Source organism: Bufo gargarizans, chromosome 3, assembly GCF_014858855.1.
Source record: "Bufo gargarizans isolate SCDJY-AF-19 chromosome 3, ASM1485885v1, whole genome shotgun sequence".
In the NCBI taxonomy this organism is placed as follows: domain Eukaryota; kingdom Metazoa; phylum Chordata; class Amphibia; order Anura; family Bufonidae; genus Bufo; species Bufo gargarizans.
Window position 1 is genome coordinate 537,383,900 of NC_058082.1, and position 19,090 is coordinate 537,402,989.

The 19,090-nt window shown below is 41.8% G+C and overlaps 1 protein-coding gene across 1 annotated transcript in view; it reads right to left on the reverse strand.

Moving 5' to 3' along the window:
* The window catches only part of LOC122930573 (pseudouridine 5'-phosphatase), a 532,043-nt gene that overhangs the window by 301,961 nt on the left and 210,992 nt on the right, over nt 1-19,090 (reverse strand). Inside the window, exon 2 of the mRNA XM_044284063.1 lies at nt 479-697. Coding sequence (XP_044139998.1) covers nt 479-697 — 219 coding nt within the window. The remainder of the gene's footprint in view (nt 1-478; nt 698-19,090) is intronic.

The window sequence follows — 19,090 nt, forward strand, 5'->3', positions numbered from 1 at the left end:
CTGTATCTGCAATGTGACGGGAAGATCTGTCTGTGTGAGCTAGAAGATGATCATGTGACAGTTTTTTTATGCAAAGTTAGGTTGTGCAGAGCAGGGGGCAGGGAAGGTAAGATTGTTCACACCCACAAATATTCATGAGGGAGAGCTCAGGCATTGTTGTTATACTCCCCCTCAGCATGTACTTCAGCATCTAAACACAGCAATAACAGAACCATGAAAAGGTTTAAGTATGGGTTTCTCTCTTCAGAAATCAAGCTTAACTAATGTATATGTAAGTCCTGATGAGTTTTATAAAAAAAAATTCCCCCATAACTCGGATAACCCCTTTAAGTAAGATCCTCCATACTACACAGATATTTCCAGATATGGTAACGACTGAGCAGAGATGATGGTTTTAGAAGACTTGCCCGTGTGATAGAACATGGCTTTGTCAGTATTAAACACTTCCATTCCCCCTACAGTACAACTTTCACTATACCTGGCATTAAGGATGCAGTTGGAAAAATCTTCTCCTGCATTATTAGACTTTCATTCAGTAATTCTTCAGCAGTAGTAGGAAGGTCGAGAACATCACAGATAATTTGGGCTGCTGGCAATGCCTTTTTCCCCATGACTAAGGATTTCACATCCCATGTGTATTTCTTTCCAAATCGGTCACAGATTTCTTGAAATACCACTGTGTAAAGACGTTCTGTATCTGTAAAGGAAGGCATATAAAAGCATTAAGATGGATTACACTGTATTTTTACAGTGAGCTATAGTAGGATTTGATGGTAGCTAAAAAAAAATGAAAAAAAAATAACTACAATAAAATTCATGTAATCCTTCATTAATGGGAATTTAGGTCTTGTTCACATTACATTGGATGCTCCGTTCAGGGCTGATAGACCAGATTATCAGATTTTATGGCCCAAACCATGGTAATAAAGCTGTATATACTGTACAATGTACTAGTAGTTTTAGAAAGCTTTATGGAAGACAGTCCTTCAAAATGTATGTTTGCTATAATCACTTTTTTCGAACAAAAGATTATCCAAACTGGTGGAGGTTTAGGCTTCTGGTTATAAACTTCTAAGGCTGAAGATTATCATAGACCGAGATGTAACCCGAAATTCATGAGGCTCCTTGCAAAATCTGCAGCAGCCATTTATAAACCTGTAATATTCTTATGCAGTAGAGGGATATTTTGCCCCCTCCGGCACCTAAAAGGCAATTGCTACCTTAACACCCTCTATAACTGCCCGAGGAGTTATCAGAATTTCTGGACTTGCAGATGCTGCATTAGACATCATGCACATGATTGTGTTGTGTCGTGGTCTGCAAACCATGGATCTGCAAAATACGGCACCTTCCATCGGCAATCCCCATTTTTCTCAGTCCCATTTATAGAAATGCAAAATAGAGAAGAATAGAACATGTTCTATAATTTGCAAAATGGACATATGGATGCGGACAGCACATGGATGACAACCGTGTGCTGTCAGGTTATTTTTTTCTTTCTTTCTGAGGACTCATAGAAATGAGTCCATGTGCAATCCGAAAAATTTAGATTTGACACAGATACATTCATCCGTGTGTCTGTTTAGCAAATTATAGGACATGTCCTATTTGTGCTTTAAAGGGGTATTACAGTTGTTAAAATGAGAGGGGATAACTATTAGATCAGTGGGGATAATACCATTGGGACCCTATGATCATAAGAATTGTTACCCCATACCATGAACAGAGTGACAGGTCGGCCATGCGTTCCATTTATCTTTACAAGAGTTCCAGAGATGGCAGAGTACAGCACCTGGCTATTTCTGGAAGGCTCATAGAGATAAGTGGAATGGTAGTTTGCATGCCTGACCTGCTATTCCGTTCATTTGGGGGCTCTGAGGGGTACTGGATACCTATTCTCACGATCGGTGGGAGTCCCAGTGGTAGGAACCCCACCAACCTAATTGTTATCCCTTATCCTATGGATAACCCTTTAACTAAAAGAGTTCCCATTTATATCTAAGTATTTTGTAGACATTTGTGTAATGCGTTATGAAAATCGATCATGTTGTCTAATCACACAGTGGCCAGGTTAAGATGACGGATATCCCCGACAGCTAGCCATCTTAGTAAAGGGAAGAGAGAGGATGTACTTCCCCCTTGTGGCCCAGTCACTGCTGCCTCACTGTAAAAGCAAGTAAGGGGGCTGCAGGGGGCCACTAATGGAGTGCTGAAATGGACAGTACCGATCACCCTCAAGGTTAGACAGAGAACACGGGTGTTCCCTGTAGATGCTGCCATATATGCAAAATTGTTTGCACAAGTGGTGTCTTTGTCACCTTGCCACTTTCCTGAAAATTGACCTGGCCACATTTATTATCTTTTATGCCAGTTTTCTGGCATAAAAAAATACTGAAATTTATGGCAGACGTACGGGGGTTGGTGTAGATATCAGTATAGGTACACGGATCAGTATTGGATTAGTGGGGTATGACACTCTGCACTGTCACCAATCACCTGTTTTGGTCAGATTTGGCCCCGGAATCTATGCTTTGTACAGAGCACAGCTGAGGATACATCATCAATGTCTGTAGCTAGGACAACCCCTTTAAATCATGCCTTTATATATGATCATAAACATATCTTCACATTTAGCTATCACTTTCTGTGGAAGTGTACAATATATTGATTTCATGATGTCACAGAAGGCTCCAATATGTGTCACTATATGGCTCTACATAGGAAACCTGTATAGTTTCAAAAATGTATACTGACACATACCAGTCTACGGATGCCAATAGGACATTGGTAAATGGGAATGTATGAATAAGGTTGGTATATAAGCCTAGCGTGGCCATAACAGAGTTTTTACCGAGAAGTAAACATTAATGGTTCCCAATCCAGGAAGCAAGAAAACTTAAAGCAGTTTTCTGGAACTTAAATAATAATTGCCTGTCACTATCAGATCAATGGAGGTCCAACGCCCATTGATTAGCAAATCAAAGGGGTCACGGCTTGTCAGAACTAGCATGGCTCTGTATAATGTGCAGTGACTGATCTGTGGGAATGATAGGAAATCTTAGTGGCAAGAAAAACTAGAATACTGAAGGGAGATTTATCATCGCTCAGCTATGTACCCTGGGCCAGGTATGCGCCGTCATAAATTAGGTGCAGCACCTGGCAGTCTGTGCAAATTAAAAGAAATCTATGCCAGCCCCCGACTGGCATACAGTAGATTTCACAGTTCTTCTACACAAGAAAACTGGCGTAGAAGATGATAAATGTGGCGGGACCACTGTCCCTGCCCCATTCCTACCCTCACTGCACCCCTATTTCAGGAAAGTGGCTAGGCTGGCAGAGAAAGGGCACTTGTGGCTAGGCTGGCAGAGTTTAAAAAGCTGCACAAATGCAGTTTGCGACTTTTTCACACCAGAAAACTGGCTTATTCAAATGATAAATCTGGCCTTGTATATTCAGGTTTACCTTATTTGAACCCGATATACAAAATATCTTTCATGTATTATTTCGGTGCACAGTGTACATACTGTATGTTGTGCAAGGATGTCCTTTATCCACACAACAATGAATTTATAGAAATTGGTCCTTGTCCAGGATATGTAACTCATAATGAATATTCTTGTTGCTCCTACAATGGGTGACCCCTGAACTTCACAAAACACATAGTTCCACTGACTTACCGATATCCACAAATGAAGTGTACAGCACAATGACACTTACATCTTCCAGAAATTTGATTTGTGAGTAAATACTGCACCTATTGAACCTTTCCTTGGGCATATTCATTTTGAGTGAAAGGCATAAAATACATATGACTAAAATCAACCATCAACAACAGACTAGTGCGGTCAAATCCTTTAGCGTGATTTAATGGGGGAAAAAAAATTGAACAGTGCAGCCCCAAAAGCCCACAAGACATATATCACAATACTGTTTCAAATCAGCACAAATTTAACAGACTAGCTCTGATAGTTTCAAGATTGATAGCCCAACTAAAAGAAAAAAAAAAAAAGCGTACACTTGGCAGTACCAGGTGGCGTTCTCAGCAAGTGAAAGTTAAAGATAAATTGAAGGCATATGGCTTAAGCTGTTGCTGTCCTACAACCTAATTTATTACTGATGCAGTGGGAACTAAGAGACAAATAAAAGGAATAGACAACGATCTGAGGGCAATGTGGTACTCGTACATTTTTAAGATCAAGCCAGAATAATAAACTGCCTCTACTACCACAGTATAAGCAGGCAAACAAAACCACAGAGCATTAGCTGGGAAGCCAAGCCATTTATACAGGTTACCGACGTCTGATAAGACCTATTACTCAGACGATTTATGTTAATATACATGGGTACTACTCATGGGCAGCAATTTGTCAAACTCAAAGTCTATGCATTGAATTACGGATCTGGTAGTGCGGTCAGCTCAGTGCTGGTGTGAGATAGAATGAATTAAAGTTCTATGAATTCTGGATTTAGTTTTTAATAGTGTTTTCAAATACAGAGGTGGGTTCCTACACAAGTGGTATAGCTAAGTAAACCTAGAGCATTTTGTGTAAAAAAATAAAAATTAAAATAAACAGTGCAACAGTTCAAATTTTGAATATGATATTGGTATGGATGGCTGCTAAAAACATGTAGACATAGAAGAAAAAAACAAAACACTACTGTACGGGTATATAGTAAACCAATGCAAGCAAATTCTAAAGTCCTTTTAAAAACTGAATTCTTGGAGATGTATGTCCCCAAAGCAGAAGAAAATATTTAGTGGTCAAAGATGATGGTATAAATACACAGCAGAGATAGCTAGATAATCGAAATAAACCACCTTAATTTTACAGCGAAAGTAGAAAGATGATCAATATAAAACTTAACCTTTAATAATAATCTAATAAGAAAATTGGAGTAATAGTGCAAAGACCTGATATAGTCTAATTATTAATCCTTATTCATCTAGAGTGTTTTTGGCCACCCTGTGTTACTATCAATTGTGGGGTGACCTACCTATGCTCCAATGCTGTATTATGCGTTTATATTTTGAGTATCAATTCTTGGGGCCAATTTTCTTATTAGATTATTATTAAAGGTCAAAGATGATGGTTCCCAAAATGTAATCTCTCAAAGCAACATATGGGATATATTTATTTGAAGCTTTTTGACATTTTATGTCATTTGCTTTATTCCATTAGCCATGTTCCATTGTTCGGTATATCTTGTGTGCTGTCCGCATAGAGGTCCTGTCCATAAGATGACCATTGAAGGAGGGTTATATAACCCAGTCACATCACTCCACCTCCTCCATTTAAACATACTCCACTTGCATTAACCCATTCAGGACCCAGACAGTTTTCATCTTCAGGATCCATCCTAAGACCTGGTCCTGATATTCCCTGCGCTGCCAAAAGATGCACCAAATTTATGATGACACACAGTCTATGCTCCTAAACAGAAATCTATGACAGCTCAAGACTTAGATTTCTGGCTTCATCTGGCGTAAATGAAGATAAATGTGTCTTGGCTGTTGGCCACATCACTTTTCCACCCTTGCCCTTGCTTTTGGAACAGTGGTGAGGGTAGCGTAAAACAGGCATCTTGTAATTTTTTTAAGTCATTTTTTTAGCACAAGGGAGATGATAAAGCTGCCACATTGCACTTTATGCCTGCAGTAAATTTGGGTCAATGTGATTTAGCTTTGGCAATTTTCAAAACTTTTATTTAATAACTTAATAAAGACAGATAGTGGTACCACATATGTTTATGTTGACCTCATTTTGTAAATGTAATTTTATTTTTTAAGATGGTAAGGGTTACAGTTAGGCTTCTAATATTAGAAGCAATTAACAGCCCAAAAAAAAAAAACTCAATATTGATTACTTCTATTCTGAGGTTTACAGAAGGGCTCAGAAGGGAAGAAGTCCCTTATGGATTTTGGAGGGCAGATTTTGCTGGAATTATTTTTGGGCACCATGTAACATTTGTAGAGAAACTGACATGTCACGATTTGTTACCCATTTTCTCTCGAATACAACACCCCATATTTGCTCATAAACAGTTGTATGGGCACACCGCAGGGCTCAGAAAGGAAGGAGCGCTGTATGGATTTCGCTGATATGGTTTTCAGCCTCTATGTCACATTTTGAAAGACTCTGGGTTATCACTATAGTGAAAATACCCAAGAAGTGGCCCTATTTTGGAAATTAAACCCATCAGAGTATTTTTCAAGGTGCGTAGTGAGCGCTTTTATGTCACAGGCATTTAATAAAATTTAGAAACACTATCTATGAAGATGAAAAAATGCAATTTCCTCCAATAAAATGTTTTTAGCACCAGTTTTATTTTTATTATTTTCTCAAGCAGTAGCAAGAACAAAAATACCTCATAATGTGTTACACATTTCTCCTGAATGTGGTAAATGGCTCACATGTGAACAGAAGTAACACCATTGGCTTTTGGAGAGCAGATTTCACTAGAATTAGTTGTTGGGTGCCATGTCATATTTGCAGAGCCCCAATGTAAAACCTAAAAAAAGTTACTCCATTTTAAAAATAGAACTCTTCAAAGAATTTACCTAGGTGTATAGTGATTGGCTTGATCCCACAGGTCTTTCATTGAATTTGGGACATGAAATGAAAAAATACATATATATAATTTTAGCAGCAAATGTTTCCTTTTCACAAGTGGTAATAGGAGAAAAAGTACTCCAAATTTTGTTTCAGATTGTTTTCCTCAAGTTTGACAATACCCTCATTGTGGTCATAAACTGTTGTTTGGGCACACTGAAGGGCTCAGAAGAGAAAGGACACGTGTATTTGAGGTCTATTTTGGTGATTTATACAGCATTGGCAGACAACTGTAGAGGCTGTGAGGTAAAGTAAAAAAAATGAGAAGTCCTGAGAAGTTAGAAATTACACCCCTTATTTTTTGCAAAAATTAATGCACAGCAGATGCAAAGTGAAAAGTGCAATTTTTAAACAGCTATGCATTTCAGTGCCCAATATCCCATGTCCAGCATATGCAGATATGCAAATAAACCTTTTTATTGATATTATTATTATTATTATTATGTTGTGCTTCTTTGTTTTTTAAACACCCAACATGGGCATACAGCATGTCTCAGGAGTAAAATAGCACCATGTCCATTTGTGGCCTAATGTGATTATTTACACATCTTGTACTGACAATGGTAGAGAGACTGGGGTGAAAAAATAATAGACCCCCAAGAAGTTGTTCAAATTGAAAATTACACCTCTCAATGTATTTATCTATCCGGATGGTGCAATCTAAAAACTGACATCACACTTCTTGAATTAATAGGCACAGAAATGGCATAGATTTGGATCTAAGCAGTTCTATGGGCAAACGGCAGGACCGTAGTTTTTGTTAATCTAGAGATTGTCTTGTATGAGGGCTCGTCTTTCGCAGGATTAGTTTATGTTTTTATTGATATCATTTTGGAGTACATTACATTTTTGATTGCTTGAAATTATGTTTTTTGAGGCCATGGTGACCACAAAATGGCTGTTCCGGCATAGTTTTTATGTATTTATTTTTATGATGTTCATCTGACAGGGTAGATCATGAGGGGAAGGGGGGGGGGGGGGGTTGAGGTGTATTTTTTACTTGAAACTTTTATTTTTTATTTATAAAAAACTGTTTTTATTTACTTTATTCTTTGTACCACTAGGGTGCTTTTTAGGGTCTGATCACTTTTAGAAAGCAATACAAAACATGCTGTATTGTAATACATTAACAGTTTCTGTGAGCCCAGCCTGTGGCTAGAACTCATAGGCTTCCATAGCTGGCAGGTCAGGGGGCCTTTGTAAGGCCTCAGGCTGCAACAGCAACAGCAACCATCACTACCTGGCGATTAAATCACAAGGAGCCGATGGGGTGAGAAAGAAAGCATCATTGACTGCCTCATCTAAGAGGTTAAACCACTTTTCACCGATGCCAGCAATAACAGCTAGGCCCCTGTTCTTATCAAACAAGCTCAGCTCCTGTGTCTGCCTGATCAGTGTGTTGTGATGTGGGTCCTTAACTCCCTTCCTGCTGCGCAATGGGTGATAATGGTCTGCAAGAGATTAAACTCACAATAATACATGTGCAGATGTCCGATTTGCCTGGTCACAGGACTTCCATGTGTGGACAATGGCCAATAAGGGAGTATACCCTATGAGACATACTATTAGGCCAAAAATGCCAAAAATCTATCTACTAAAAAATTTAAAATAAAGTAGCACAGGTCTGGTGCTTTTGGATGTTTGGAAGATGGATATTTCCCAAACTCTCCTAAGGACTTAAAGGGGTTGTCCCACTTCATTAAATCGGTTTATCCTAATTTATTGTCCCCCAGTGAACATTTCTTCCTATATATGTGTTTAAAAAAAAACTTTCCTTCACCCTAAAACAGCTTATATTACTATCCTTTGTTTACTAGGATCTCCCCTGGATACGGCCGCTTTTCGCCGGCCGCATCCTTTTGCCGCGCCTGCGCACTACAGTGGAGTAAATTTATCGTCCGCCCTCTCCACTACATGAACGCGCACGACCGCGCATGCGCAGTATATCCGCCGCGTCTTGGATAAAGCTGCGCATGCGCGGGCGTCACAACAGTTCGGGCGAGTCAGCGGAGTGAGCGGACGGACGTCGGAGGAACAGGATACTGTAAGTATAATATCTGCTGAACCACTAATCGACCAACGATAATTGAATATTCTGCAATAAAGGGGTTTCATAGGAAATTCCATGGGGGCATTTTTATGTACACTGGGGGGGCAAATGTATTCTATCTATGGACACTGGGGGCAACTATATTATATTTATGCAAACTGGGGGCAACTATATTATATATTTGGACATTGGGGGCAACTATATTATATGTATGGACACTGGGGGCAACTATATGAATTTTATGCAGACTGGGGGCCACTATATTATATCTATGGACACTGGGGGCAACTGTATGAATTTTATGCAGACTGGGGGCAACTATATTATATGTATGGACACTGGGGGCAACTATATGAATTTTATGCAGACTGGGGGCAACTATATTATATCTATGGACACTGGGGGCAACTATATTATATGAATGGACATTGGGGGCAACTATATGAATTTTATGCAGACTGGGGGCAACTATATTATATCTATGGACACTGGGGGCAACTATATGAATTTTATGCAGACTGGGGGCAACTATATTATATCTATGGACACTGGGGGCAACTATATTATATCTATGGACACTGGGGGCAACTATATGAATTTTATGCAGACTGGGGGCAACTATATTATATCTATGGACACTGGGGGCAACTATATTATATGAATGGACATTGGGGGCAACTATATTATATGTATGGACACTGGGGGCAACTATATGAATTTTATGCAGACTGGGGGCAACTATATTATATCTATGGACACTGGGGGCAACTATATTATATGAATGGACATTGGGGGCAACTATATGAATTTTATGCAGACTGGGGGCAACTATATTATATCTATGGACACTGGGGGCAACTATATGAATTTTATGCAGACTGGGGGCAACTATATTATATCTATGGACACTGGGGGCAACTATATTATATGAATGGACACTGGGGGCAACTATATTATATGTATGGACACTGGGGGCAACTATATTATATCTATGGACACTGGGGGCAACTATATGAATTTTATGCAGACTGGGGGCAACTATATTATATCTATGGACACTGGGGGCAACTATATTATATGAATGGACATTGGGGGCAACTATATTATATGTATGGACACTGGGGGCAACTATATGAATTTTATGCAGACTGGGGGCAACTATATTATATCTATGGACACTGGGGGCAACTATATTATATGAATGGACACTGGGGGCAACTATATGAATTTTATGCAGACTGGGGGGAAACTATATTATATCTATGGACACTGGGGGCAACTATATTATATGAATGGACACTGGGGGCAACTATATGAATTTTATGCAGACTGTAGGCAACTATATTATATCTATGGACACTGGGGGCAACTATATGAATTTTATGCAGACTGGGGGCAACTATATTATATCTATGGACACTGGGGGCAACTATATTATATGAATGGACACTGGGGGCAACTATATTATATGAATGGACACTGGGGGCAACTATATGAATTTTATGCAGACTGGGGGCAACTATATTATATCTATGGACAGCAGGGATAACAGGGATATGTAGCAGAGCTAGGTCTGCGCTGGTACATTCTCAGTGATCGGTGAGGTGGGTATTATCAATATATGGCATATAAAGAATGGTGGAGAGATATTACAGGTGTAGGACTGAGATAACAGGGATATGTAGCAGAGCTAGGTATGTGCTGGTACATTCTCAGTGATTGGTGAGGTGGGGATTATCAATATATGGCATATAAAGAATGGTGGAGAGATATTACAGGTGTAGGACTGAGATAACGGGGATATGTAGCAGAGCTAGGTATGCGCTGGTACATTCTCAGTGATCGGTGAGGTGGGGATTATCAATATATGGCATATAAAGAATGGTGGAGAGATATTACAGGTGTAGGACTGAGATAACAGGGATATGTAGCAGAGCTAGGTATGCGCTGGTACATTCTCAGTGATTGGTGAGGTGGGGATTATCAATATATGTCATATAAAGAATGGTGGAGAGATAGTACAGGTGTAGGACTGACATAAAATGGATATGTAGCAGAGCTAGGTATGCGCTGGTACATTCTCAGTGATTGGTGAGGTGGGGATTATCAATATATGTCATATAAAGAATGGTGAAGAGATAGGGTAATACACTGATATGTGGCCGAGTTCCATATAAGCTGGGTAATAGGTCAGTGATAATATCAGACACCGGGAAAGCTGGGTAATAAGTCTATAAGACTTATTACCCAGCTTTCCCGGTATCAGATATTATCACTGACTTATTACCCAGCTTTCCCGGTATCAGATATTATCACTGACTTATTACCCAGCTTTCCCGGTATCAGATATTATCACTGACTTATTACCCAGCTTTCCCGGTATCAGATATTATCACTGACTTCTGACTTATTACCCAGCTTTCCCGGTGTACAATATTATTACAGACTTATTACCCAGCTTTCCCGGTGTACAATATTATCACTGACTTATTACCCAGCTTTCCCGGTGTACAATATTATTGTACACTGGGAAAGCTGGGTAATAAGTCAGTGATAATATCTGATACCGGGAAAGCTGGGTAATATCACTGACTTATTACCCAGCTTTCCCGGTATCAGATATTATCACTGACTTATTACCCAGCTTTCCCGGTGTACAATAATATTGTACACCGGGAAAGCTGGGTAATAAGTCAGTGATAATATTGTACACCGGGAAAGCTGGGTAATAAGTCAGTGATAATATCTGATACCGGGAAAGCTGGGTAATAAGTCAGTGATATTACCCAGCTTTGTACACCGCGATTGTACACCGGGAAAGCTGGGTAATAAGTCAGTGATAATATTGTACACCGGGAAAGCTGGGTAATAAGTCAGTGATAATATCTGACACCGGGAAAGCTGGGTAATAAGTCAGTGATAATATCTGATACCGGGAAAGCTGGGTAATATCACTGACTTATTACCCAGCTTTCCCGGTATCAGATATTATCACTGACTTATTACCCAGCTTTCCCGGTGTACAATAATATTGTACACCGGGAAAGCTGGGTAATAAGTCAGTGATAATATTGTACACCGGGAAAGCTGGGTAATAAGTCAGTGATAATATCTGATACCGGGAAAGCTGGGTAATAAGTCAGTGATAATATTGTACACCGGGAAAGCTGGGTAATAAGTCAGTGATAATATTGTACACCGGGAAAGCTGGGTAATAAGTCAGTGATAATATCTGATACCGGGAAAGCTGGGTAATAAGTCAGTGATAATATTGTACACCGGGAAAGCTGGGTAATAAGTCTGTAATAATATTGTACACCGGGAAAGCTGGGTAATAAGTCAGTGATAATATCTGATACCGGGAAAGCTGGGTAATAAGTCAGTGATAATATCTGATACCGGGAAAGCTGGGTAATAAGTCAGTGATAATATTGTACACCGGGAAAGCTGGGTAATAAGTCAGTGATAATATCTGATACCGGGAAAGCTGGGTAATAAGTCAGTGATAATATTGTACACCGGGAAAGCTGGGTAATAAGTCAGTGATAATATCTGATACCGGGAAAGCTGGGTAATAAGTCAGTGATAATATTGTACACCGGGAAAGCTGGGTAATAAGTCAGTTATAATATCAGACATCGGGAAAGCTGGGTAATAAGTCAGTGAATATATCTATCTATATCTAGCACAGATCATATGGCTACTAGCTAACATGCATTTGGGCTGTAGTGATTTATTGTTTTTGCTGCACAGAATGGGTTTGTAACACAGGTTTTATGTGTAAGTGTATTATAATGCAGGACAGCCACAAGTTACTCCATTAGTTCACTAGCATTGGTCAGTGGTCACTGAGTGATTCCCCAGCAGGGGGATGGGCTTTACATTACTCTGCAGGCTCCATGTGGATGACTCATCCACATGAAAGCACGGACTGAGCTCTGAGGGTGAGTCATGAGGAGGCGTGGCCTTCACTCAACTGCCTGAGAAGCAGGAAGTTATCAGGACATTTACTGCTGGTAAGATTGAAACAGCAAAGTGGGACAACCCCTTTAAGTCCTGATTTATTAAGACCAGTGTGTGCTACACAGGTCTTTATAGGTCCTGCGATGGCCAGAGCAGACATGTTATTCTGACAAGGCAGAAGTCTGTGCACCAAACTTTCCGATTTCAGTAGGGCTGCAACGATTAATCAACGTTATTGATGATATTCGATAACGGAATTGGTTGTCAATGAATCCCGTTATCGAATAATCGGCCGATTTGTTGCTATGCGGGCGGGAGCAGGCGGTAGGCACTATGCCTGCGGGTCCCTGAACTTTAAATCACTGCGTCTTTTTTACCTTACAATGAAGCTCCAGTAACACGCAGAGCGGGCGGCGGCGTAACATCACTTACTCACGTGAGTAAGCAAAGTAGGTGGAGCAGGCGTGTCACGTGAGTAAGTGACGTTACGCCACCGCCCACTCTGCCGGTTACTGGAGCTTAATTGTAAGGTAAAAAAGATGCAGTGATTTAAAGTAAAAGATACTGCCGGTTAAGGAATACTGCTGTGAGCGACAGGGCCAGGGCTGTTATGGGGAGGAGGATCTGTGTATGGCACTGTTATGGAGGGGGATCTGTGTATGGCACTGTTATGGGGAGGGGGATCTGTGGATGACACTGCTATGGGGGAGATCTGTGGATGACACATATAGCTTAAGATGCTATAAAGTGTCATCCATAGATTCCCCACATAGCATAGTCATCCACAGGTCCCCCTCCCCATAACAGTGCCATTCACAGATCCCCATAACAGTTCCATCCACAGATCCCCTCAATAACAGTGCCATCCACAGATCCCCTCAATAACAGTGCCATCCACAGATCCCCTCCATAACAGTGCCACCCACAGATCCCCCCCATAACAGTGCCACCCACAGATCGCCCCCATAAGAGTGTCATCCACAGATCCACCATAACAGTGTCATCCACAGATCCCCCATAACAGTGTCATCCACAGACCCCCCCATAACAGTGCCATCCACAGATCCCCCATAACAGTGTCATCCACAGATCCCCCATAACAGTGCCATCCACAGATCCCCTCCATAACAGTGCCATCCACAGATCCCCTCCATAACAGTGCCATCCACAGATCCCCTCCATAACAGTGCCATCCACAGATCCCCTCCATAACAGCGCCATCCACAGAACCCCTCCATAACAGCGCCATCCACAGAACCCCTCCATAACAGCGCCATCCACAGAACCCCTCCATAACAGCGCCATCCACAGAACCTCTCCATAACAGTGCCATCAACAATTTGTTTTAACATGGCCTTTTAACATAATTTTTCAAGTAAAATCATATAAACCCCTTGTTTTGTCATTTTGGTGTTTTTTCCCCTATTAATCGCTGAAATTATCGACAACTAAGCTGCAGCCCTAGATTTCAGTCATCAGTTTCTGGCATATATGATGATGAATGTGCCAGGGCTGATGGCCTTGGCAAACCCTGTCTATCTATGCCTCATTTTTGGAAACTGGCAATGGTGGAGTAAAACTGGCATTTGCAACTAAATCTACTTGCAATAGCATCTAAAAGGTGCACTATTGAGTTTTGCAACTTTTTGATCTGTTTTTGTAATGTTTACTGTTTGCTAAAAATGACATCACAACCGTATTATTCAGGTCAGTACAATTACAGTGATGCCAACGTTTTTAGGTTTTATTATGTCTTACTACTTAAAAAAAAAAATTTTTTTTTCTTTGCATTGCCATATTCTGACAGCCATTAATATATATATATATATATATATATATATATATATGCACACAGTACAGACCAAACGTTTGGACACACCTTCTCATTTACAGAGTTTTCTTTATTTTCAGGACTATGAAAATTGTAGATTCACACTGAAGGCATCAAAAACTATGAATTAACACATGTGGAATTATATACATAACAAAAAAGTGTGAAACAACTGAAAATATGTCATATTCTAGGTTCTTCAAAGTAGCCACCTTTTGCTTTGATTACTGCTTTGCACACTCTTGGCATTCTCTTGATGAGCTTCAAGAGGTAGTCACCTGAAATGGTTTTCACTTCACAGGTGTGCCCTGTCAGGTTTAATAAGTGGGATTTCGAGGGCCATCTTTAATATTGATTGGACCCTGGGCAAAAATTTACTTGAGCCCCCTGGATCCCGCCTTCCCACACCTTAGCAGGCAATCACGCCCTCCACAACACACACAAAAAATCCACACATCTGGTAGAGTACAGTGAACGACTGTAAATACTTCCAGTTCTGAAGACTCCAGCGGCTCAGGATCAGTGCTCTGGGCTCAGGCTGGAAGTTGGCACCGCTCTGCAGGAAGGCGACCAGGGCTCGGCTCACCCTAGTGTTACAGTGCACCCCAGCACCCCATAGTATGCAGTATAGCACCCCACACTATACAGTACCCCACATTATATAGTAGAGCAGTATAGCAGCCCACAGTATACAGCACCCACAGTATACAACACCTCACAGTATACAGTAGAGTAGTATAGCACCTCACCGTATACAGCACCCCAAACTATACACGATACAGCACCCCACACTATACAGCTACCCACACTATAGAGTACAGCAGTATAGCACTCCACACTATACAGCACCCCACACTATAGAGTACAGCAGTATAGCACTCCACACTATACAGCACCCACAGTATACAGTATACAGCCCCCCACAGTATACAGTACAGCAGTATAGCACTCCTCAATATACAGCACCCACAGTATACACTATACAGCCCCCCACACTATACAAGCCACCACACTATACAGGCCCCCCACACTATACAGGCCCCCCCACACTATACAGGCCCCCACACTATACAGGCCTCCCCACAGTATACAGCCCCCCACACAGTATACAGCCCCCCCCCCCAAAGTATACAGGCCCCCCACAGTATACAGTCCCACACAGTATACAGGCCCCCCACACAGTATACAGGCCCCCACGCAGTATACAAGCCCCCACACAGTATACAAGCCCCCACACAGTATACAGCACCCCACTATACAGTAGTTTACAGTTTATTAGCATAACAGCCCCTGTCACCTTTTTCTGATGTAATCTACACAAAAAAAAGCTTGCAAACTTCTCCTGCAACAGTCCTGGTAGGACCTGTGATGACCTCATAGCCATGTGACCAGTAATATTGCTAGGTTACTGGTCACATGGTGATGATGTCATCTAAGGTCCTAGATCACAGCTCTCAGACACAGTATGGTGCCTGGACTCAGTGCCGGCAGGTATGGCATGGCAGCACCCCCTCTGTAGCTGACAGCCTGACACCCGGGGCAGTGGCTAGCAGCTGCCCCTTTTGCCCCTTGGTAAAGACGGCCCTGGGGATTTCTTGCCTTATAAATGGGGTTGGAACCATCAGTTGCGTTGTGGAGAAGTCAGGTGGATACACAGCTGATAGTCCTACTGAATAGACTGTTAGAATTTGTATTATGGCAAGAATAAAGCAGCTAAGTAAAGAACAACTGTTAAGAGGAGACTGTGTGAATCAGGCCTTCATGGTAGAATATCTGCTAGGAAACCATTGCTAAGGACAGGCAACAAGCACAAGAGACTTTTTGGGGCTAAAGAACACAAGGAATGGACATTAGAACAGTGGAAATGTGTGCTTTGGTCTGATGAGTCCAAATTTGAGATCTTTGGTTCCAACCACCGTGTCTTTGTGCGACGCAGAAAAGGTGAACGGATGGACTCTACATGCCTGGTTCCCACCATGAAGCATGGAGAAGGAGGTGTGATGGGGTGGGGGTGCTTTGCTGGTGACACTGTTGGGGATTTATTCAAAATTGAAGGCATACTGAACCAGCATGGCTACCACAGCATCTTGCAGCGGCATGCTATTCCATCCGGTTTGCGTTTAGTTGGACCATCATTCATTTTTCAACAGGGCAATGACCCCAAACACACCTCCAGGCTGTGTAAGGGCTATTTGACCATGAAGGAGAGTGATGGGGTGCTGCGCCAGATGACCTGGCCTACACAGTCACCGGACCTGAACCCAATCAAGTTGGTTTGGGGTGAGCTGGACCGCAGAGTGAAGGCAAAAGGGCCATCAAGTGCTAAGCATCTCTGGGAACTCCTTCAAGACTGTTGGAAGACCATTTCAGGTGACTACCTCTTGAAGCTCATCAAGAGAATGCCAAGAGTGTACAAAGCAGTAATCAAAGCAAAAGGTGGCTACTTTGAAGAACCTAGAATATGACATATTTTCAGTTATGTATATAATTCCACATGTGTTAATTCATAGTTTTGATGCCTTAAGTGGGAATCTACAATTTTTATAGTCATGAAAATAAAGAAAACTCTTTGAATGAGAAGGTGTGTCCAAACTTTTGGTCTGTACTGTATATATATATATATATATATATATATATATATATTTTATTATTATTTTTTTTATCTACAGACCTGTGTGAAGGCTTGCTGTTTTGGGGTGGACTGTAGGTTTTAATGCTATTATTTTGTGGTACACATAATTTTTTCATCACTTTTTGTTCAATTTTGTCAGAGGGACAAGAACAAAAAATGAGATGCACAACACAGGGCAAATATTTAAAAATTTGAATAGTTCGGACATGAGGGGGCGTGACTTGCAGCCGTGCGGTGCAGACGCTTTTCTGCACAGCTCCTACTGAGACACGCTAATCCGTCGGCATCCACTAGTCCCCGGTGGACAAAGAGGCACACATCTACAACATCTAGGCTCCACACATTATGCTCTTTGTTTTGAGCCTGAAACTAGGCCCAGCGGAACCGGAGATCTATATCGGGCCTAGCCGGGAAGTGAAGCCTTGGCCTCGATTACCAGCCCAGCCGTGGACACACCTGCACCCCGGGCTTAAGAGCCTTACCTGAGTCAGGGTCCGGTACCGAAAGCGGCAAGCAGCGCTTCACCTGCGGGGTTGCCCCTTCCACGATCGGGTGAACTGGCCGTGCATACCCGACTACGGATTTCTGGGCCTAACTCCCACGCCCGCCTTGCGTGAACTGCCAGACCACACAGAACCCAACGGAAAACACTGTTGGCTCTAGCGCCCGGGCCGACGCTCTGAGTGGAGGCATAATCCATTACCGGCACTGCTTCCCTGTCCCAGGAAAAAAACTGCCTGCACAGCGCTATTCCGCGACACATCAGGGCCGCTTAAAGATTGCAGAGACCCCATTTACTCACTACCCACTCCATAGAGTGGAACAAGTTTCAAAATCGCCACAAAGGTACGTCTCTATACCCCTGGGACACAGGATAGTACCGGGAATCTTTTGCAGCCGTCAAACGGGAATAACAAAATTTTACCCCGCTGCTTTACACTGCATCGCATCTTCGTTCCGGTGATTATATATGGAATACATAGGCTAAGCCTAAATTTTTATTGGTCTCTATTTTTGGGACCACCAAAGCTGTCTCTTAGAGGGCCTCTGACCCAATTTTTCTGCTGCAGTAATACGCCTGCAAGAAAATTTGACTTATTCTTCCTAAGATTTTCAGGACCATTGTCCCAATTTTTATTTACTCCCCTTAGCGGAAGCACAATGTCGACATAGACTTTCTTTGAACGGCCGACGAGGGTCACTTACCGCTATTTCTACTGCTCATCTCCCACATCACCCGAAATTAAAGGGGATTATCTCTTGTCATCCACTGCTATGGTCAAAATCGGTCCAGGCAAAACCAGAGCAGCAACTACTATGAAAATAACAGACTCTTATATGCAAAAAAACACAAGGGACATCCTCTATTAAGCATACCCCTCCACTGATCTCTCTATTTGCAGAAGAAAAAAAAAGTGTCCACACTCCACATGATCTCTTAGACATGGAAAGTGATGCAGATGAGACACAGGAGGAACGGAGCCTCGCAATATCAAGAAATTTCCTGAGGAAAGCCCTCTCCAAGGCTTTGGAGCCAGTGCTTAAAGGGAACCTGTCACCAGGATTTTGTGCATAGAGCTGAGGACATGGGTTGCTAGTTGGCCACTAGCACATCCGCAAAACCCAGTCCCCATAGCTCTGTGTACTTTTATTGTTTCAAAAAACCTATTTGATACATATGCAAATTAACCTGAGAGGAGTCCTGTAGGTGAGAGGAGTCAGGGACAGGACTCATCTCAGGTTAATTTTCATATGTATCAAATAGGTTTTTTGAAACAATAAAAGCACACATAAGAGCTATGGGGACTGGGTATTGCGGATGTGCTAGCGGCCATCTAGCAACCCATGTCCTCAGCTCTATACCCAAAATCCCGGTGACTGGTTCCCTTTAAAGAGTTACAGGATATCAAACAAGATGTAAGAAGCATTGGAGGCAGGGTCGAACAACTAGAGAGTGTACAATCTCAGCTGGTCTGCTACACTGAAGCGGCGACAACCACATT